This window comes from Nicotiana attenuata, chromosome 8 (genome assembly GCF_001879085.1).
Source record: "Nicotiana attenuata strain UT chromosome 8, NIATTr2, whole genome shotgun sequence".
Lineage (NCBI taxonomy): Eukaryota > Viridiplantae > Streptophyta > Magnoliopsida > Solanales > Solanaceae > Nicotiana > Nicotiana attenuata.
Window position 1 is genome coordinate 17,328,664 of NC_031996.1, and position 5,829 is coordinate 17,334,492.

General features: G+C 37.7%; 1 protein-coding gene across 1 annotated transcript; it reads left to right on the forward strand.

Annotated features, from left to right (window-relative positions):
- Positions 2,014-5,480, forward strand: LOC109230994 (dynein light chain 1, cytoplasmic). Its single transcript, XM_019396509.1, has 3 exons — positions 2,014-2,372; positions 2,488-2,593; positions 4,942-5,480. The coding sequence occupies exons 1-3, from the start codon at positions 2,202-2,204 to the stop codon at positions 5,022-5,024; spliced, it is 360 nt and encodes a 119-aa protein (XP_019252054.1). The 5' UTR covers positions 2,014-2,201; the 3' UTR covers positions 5,025-5,480.

Below are 5,829 nucleotides of genomic sequence, written 5' to 3' on the forward strand. Positions count from 1 at the left end.
TAACCCCCCCTACCCCCCCCCCCCCCCCGGTATTGGTTTGGAGAGCTCGCCAGTGGGCGTGGCGACAGACTTACCTTTGAGCTATGGTAATGCCCCCTGGCTGCCTCGTTCAAGACCTCTCCGAGAGAACCTGATTGGGACAAAACCTGGGCGAGGGAAAGGGAGTGCGACTGTAGGAGACGTCATATTCCGGAGGTTGACGTGTCTGAGATGGGCGATATTTAGGATATTTTGTAATAGTCCTACTTTCTAGTTGGGATGCTCCTATGCTCGCTCGCCCGTGTGGCACTTGTGTTCCTATTTAAGCGAACAATAGAAGGTGAACCAATATGAGATTTTCCTTACCTCGGTCCAATGGGTCGATGAACGAGGGTGGCCTCATAGTGCTGTTCGCTCTCCCTGACGTTTAAGTGGTTGATGGAATGGTGGTTTGTAGGTTCGGCGGCTATGTTGGGCCTTCTTTTCTTCTTCTCTTTTTCTTTTAAACACGCCCTGGTTCTGCGTGGGTTGGGTTTGCCTTGGCTCGTTTGTGGATTATTCGGTGCGTGGGTCACCCCATAAGATGCGCCCATCCTCCTGCGGGATTTGAGCAACCGTCGTCGTCTTCTTTTGCAAGTTTTGCGTGGATATTGGTTGTAACTTCTGCTTCTATGCAGCATCATGCTTTGGGTTAGCGCGTGAGGTTTACTTACCACTTTCTTCGGCGGATGATTATGGGTTTCGATCTGGAGGCGACTAGGAATTTTGACTAAGAAATCCCCACAGATGACGCCAAATTATTTGACCAAAAGATATTGAAACCTTTTTGATTAAATCAATTAATGAAGTTGGAGAGGTAAATCTTAGTCAAGCTCCGGATCTATAAACACATAAGAAAATGATTAGTAAAATAAAATAGGGGCGATCAATCTCCTTGATGTTTTTCATTTCTTCTCTCACCAATCGATGGAGATAATCAGTTTACATCATGTATGGAAAATTGTTTTGTCTTCATCTTGCTAAGAAGATTACAGAGAGAGGAGAAAGAGAAAAAAGGCCCCCCTTTCTAGGAAGGTTCCCTCCCTATATATAGTCATGGAGTCCTTGCTATGTTATTGGGTCAATGCTCCTTCATACCACGTCCGTTTTCGTCGTTCCCCGAGTATTCTTCTTCGACTTAGCGGGCACTGTGAGTACGTGGTTTGGAGCAAATCATGACGTCTTTCACCATCCCACCGCTTGGGTGGGATTCCAGTTGGGTCGACCACAGTGGTCAGATTTTGATCAATACACGTACACTCTACCCTCCCAGACCTCACTAATAGGATTTTACTAGGTATGTTGTTATTATTGTTGTGGTTGTATTATATATCAAACCTGCATTATTCTCTTCGAATAAAAAGAGCTGCTAAACATATGAAAAAGAAAAAGCAGCAGGAGCAGGTGACCCCACTCGAAAGAAGTTTAAAAATTATGTATCCGTTAAAGCAAAATGGATAACATTAGTGCCGTTTAAAGAGTCGGTTAAGTTATATATACTACGATTTCTCCCAATACTTTATTAAGTTTTAACTATGAGATTTATGATTTGTAATATTTTATACATAATTTTTATATAAGTAAACAAAAATTAATTTGTATTCTCTGAAAGCAAAATACGTTAAATTCGTTCTTTCTTATCGAGATTCGAGACTATACAAAAATATAGCGGGATGGATAAATTTCAATCTAAATCAGATTGAGTTTGAATTTTAAAAATAAAAAAAATCTATGGTAGAAAACAAGAAAATACTTCACTTTTTAATAAATCTTACACTATCTGAATTTAAATTAATTGAATCAATTAAAATTCAAATATCATATGAATTTGAAGAAAAAAAGAAAGAAAAATGTTTGAAAAGGAAAAGGAAGTGGACGACAATTGAGCACTGTGACAGTAATAAGTTACTCAAATTCCTTCTCCCACAGTACCCTCCCGCTTTTTACCAACTCGTAACATTTTTACCTGTCGCGTAAAGCAAAATTAATACTCTCAAAACCACACCAAAGGAGAAAGGACAATCTCTTGGAAATCAGAAACACCACATACACACATCACCCACCCCCTCTCAACTCTCTCTCTCTCTCTCTTTCTCTCCCTCTCTCTCTTACTCATTCATTCCTTTCATCGCCGGCCGCCGTAGAGGAGCTGTTCTACAGTTCCGGCGAAATATTTTGAAGACATGAGCGAAGACGCGAAAAGGACCGGAGGAGCGCCGGTGGCAAAGACCACGTCCGATGATCGGAGAAGCTCTTCAGGTTCCGTTCCGTCTCCTATCGGCAAAAAAATCACCATCAAAAGTGCCGATATGAAACCCGATGTCCAAAAGGAAGCCGTCGACATTGCTATTGCTGTATATATTGCATTTAAGCGTTTGATTATTTGCTTATCGTACTCTTCTCCGAATTTACTGTTATAGCTCTGCGAATTCATGCGCTTTTTTGTTCTTGTTTTGTGTATGTGATTAGGCATTTGAGAAGTATAATGTAGAGAAGGATGTAGCTGAACAGATTAAGAAGGAATTTGATAAGAAGTACGGTCCTACTTGGCATTGCATTGTCGGCAAAAACTTCGGTAAGTAAGGAGGTTTTACATGAGTTACTTAATGCAGCTTTTGTAGAATATTTCAGTTTTTCTTTGTTACTGTTATTAGTTAATAGCTTTGGAAAATAATATGGTAAGACAACTGAGACTTAATTTGTTGTATTCCTGATCTGATGGGATAATATGCAATATATATCTGAAATTATGTGGATCTAGCACCTCACAAAGCCTTGTCCTGAGTTTCACTGAGGATTATTACTTATGCTTGTTCAATGGTTTGTGCATGGATCATAAGAGGCATCACTAGGTGAATTCTAAGCCTTGTTCGGATAGTTAATTCGGTACCTATGATGGTAGGACGTAGCAGGTACCGGACTATAGTTTGAGCTGTCGTGCAAGCTGGCCAAAATATCCACCCTTATGAAAAAATGGATTTGTGGATGGATCTGATCTTCCTCTATTAGGTGATCTTTTCGAGGTCATGTGGAAAAGCTTATTTAGGGAGTTAGAAGGGAGGGGGGCATTGTCTTCTCTTTGGTGTTGATCCTATCCAAAAAAAAAAAATTCATAATCTCTAATAATATAAACTTGTAAGTACCATGAGGTTTCAAGTTCAATTTCCAGAGGCAACATATCATTAGGTGATTTCTTCTCATCTGCTTAAACCTTGGTTGGGAGAGTAGTAAGTACCTGGTGGAAGAGTTGAGGTGCGTGCAAGTTGGCTCAGACACCAACATCATAAAAAAATTGTATGCTAAAAGTGAGAAACAACATCATGGATCTGTAGTTATTTGAAAAAAGTGTGACTCAAGGCCCCTTTTCATGAAATTGTACTAGTGTTTGTTTGATCTTTATATAATGAATATACCTTGTGATTAGCAATGGTCTTGCGAGAATGAGCGTTAATGATAATGCGGTAATACGTGAGCCATTTACCCTTTTGTATGCTCTTGAAAGAAGCTCAAAGGGTGGATGATGCAGCGGTGATTAGTTGGATGTGTCTAAAAGTATCTTGGCTTTGTATTTCCCTTCTGTTCTTTTGAAGAATACTCATCGAAAAAACATCAGATTTGCAACTATGTGTACACTAGGACAATGATTTTAAAGCCTGAGTGTACACTTAAATTTATTTACAATTGTAGCAAACTAATAGTTCCTTCTTTCGTTATTGATCTCTGCTATTTTGACAGAGTCGTTAATTTGGTAAGTGCTAACATAACAATTTTTAACCTAACTTTGATTGTTTCTTGTGACATTTCTAAAGAAGCTGCGCCTCCCAGTCTGTAAATTGTGCTTGCTTGTTTGGAGTGGAAAATCTGCAGTTAAAGAAAGTATACTTTGTTGGTTATCAAAAAGAAAAATTAAAAATAATAATAATAATAATAATAATAATAATAATAATAATTATTATTATTATTATTATTATTATTATTTCTGGCCAACCTTGTATATTACTTGGACTGTTTGAAAATGAATTTCTTAGAGATTTGGGCTTGAAAGAAGAAATGAATGGGGAAATGCCTTTAAGATCTAAGATGCAGAAAGTAGAAATTTGATCTCTATCATGCCTTTAAGAAGTGAGTATTCAATTGTGGAAGCAAGAATACTGTTTGTTTTCTCAATCTTTGAGTTGACCGAAATTCAACTATGGACAGTAACTGGACAAATTTGAGTAAGGTGTTGTTGGTATGTCAAAGCCGTTTCAACCTATCAGATGCCTTCTATCTGTCATGCTTGTTGGACTCTGTAAAGCAATACCTTCGTAATGTTTGTCGACACCCCTCTTACAGTTTTAGGTTTAGTGATTTAGTTGGTCCCATGTCAGGTTCTGCTAGACAGTTTAACCCTCTATCATGTGAAGTTCAAGGCAGATGAACTTTAAGAATGGATATACCTGTTATTCCGGAGTTTGATGGCAATGAAAAAATTTCTGCCAGGTCTCTGGTGTTTTATAGTGAAATTATGCGGTAATAACACCAACCTGTTGCCAAGATCTCCTTGGTCTGTCTAGCTTTTATTTTGAATTGATTAACCTCAATCTTTTCATTCGGTGTTATGATCGGGTGGAGGATGATAGATAGTGCTTGTAGAGCTGGTCATGCTATAGAAAATGACTTTAAGTGTTGCAAATCACAAATTTTGCTGTGATAAAGATTGGCGAAGTCATTCATAAGAAGGAAAGACGGTCATCGGTTTGCTGCTTTGCCATGTCATTGTTTTTGTTGTGCTGACAGGTTATAGAGTTTGACAGGATGAACTTGTGCTGCTCATTATTCTTCCGCAAATATGTTTGCATAGAAGATTAATTATAATTGATAGCTTGATTTAAAGCTCATTTTGCAATTAGAGTAGTGATATTTGTGCTTTGTGTCTTGTAGGCTCTTATGTGACTCATGAGACAAACCATTTTGTCTACTTCTATTTGGATTCAAAAGCAGTACTTCTGTTCAAATCTGGCTGAGCTTGGTATTGATATAGATGGATAAGCTAATGAGACTTACGGCGGGTGATGATGCTATATTTTGCCTTTGCACGTATTCTTTTGATAATTCCAAGCTGCAACTATTTGGTGGAAAATTCTTGTACCTGTATATTCCTGTTTTTACTTAAACAATTCTAAACTTGATCACATTGTTCTTTAAGTTTTACGTTTATGCTTGATAACTGGAGGCAAAACAGAAACTATGGGTTTATTGAATGGCGAGAAAAGCCAGTGGCCAGTTTCAGAGTAAGCGCTGAAAGTTTCTAGCTCAGTAAGACTCTTAAACTTTGTGTTACAGAACTATGAGCTTAGAACTTTTAAGAGTGGTATTTGATCATTTTGATTGTTAAGGTTTTGTCAAGTGGAATAGTCATTACTTTTGTAAAGCATTTGGCAATCTCGCGAGACGAATGGGAAACTTCTAATATTTGGTGAAAGGCTTGAATTGGAAAGGATGAGAACCAAGTTACTGTGTATTTTCAGCTCAACCATTCATTTTGAATTGAGGATTCTAACTTGTACAATGTGGCTTGAATTTGGGCTCTTGGTCAGTGGATTGTCCCTGAGATTGTACGGTTTGTTTATATGCGAAATTAGTCAATAGTACGCGCAACGCGCGTGTATCTTGTCTAAATGAGTAAAAGTTTTTAAAAAAATTATATAAATATTTTGTTTAAAATAATATTTTAGTTATATGGATAAAATGTGAGTCCTGTAAATAAAAAACATTGATTCTATATAGCTAACTCAATAAGAGGGAAAACAACCACATAGAGGTTCTCAA

Excerpts from the sequence above, each read along its gene's own strand:
- LOC109230994 (XM_019396509.1), top strand. The coding sequence starts at position 2,202 with ATGAGCGAAGACGCGAAAAGGACCGGAGGAGCGCCGGTGGCAAAGACC. Across the intron at positions 2,373-2,487 it reads CCGTCGACATTGCTATTGCT|GCATTTGAGAAGTATAATGT; the intron begins GTATATATTGCA and ends GTATGTGATTAG. Across the intron at positions 2,594-4,941 it reads CATTGTCGGCAAAAACTTCG|GCTCTTATGTGACTCATGAG; the intron begins GTAAGTAAGGAG and ends TGTGTCTTGTAG.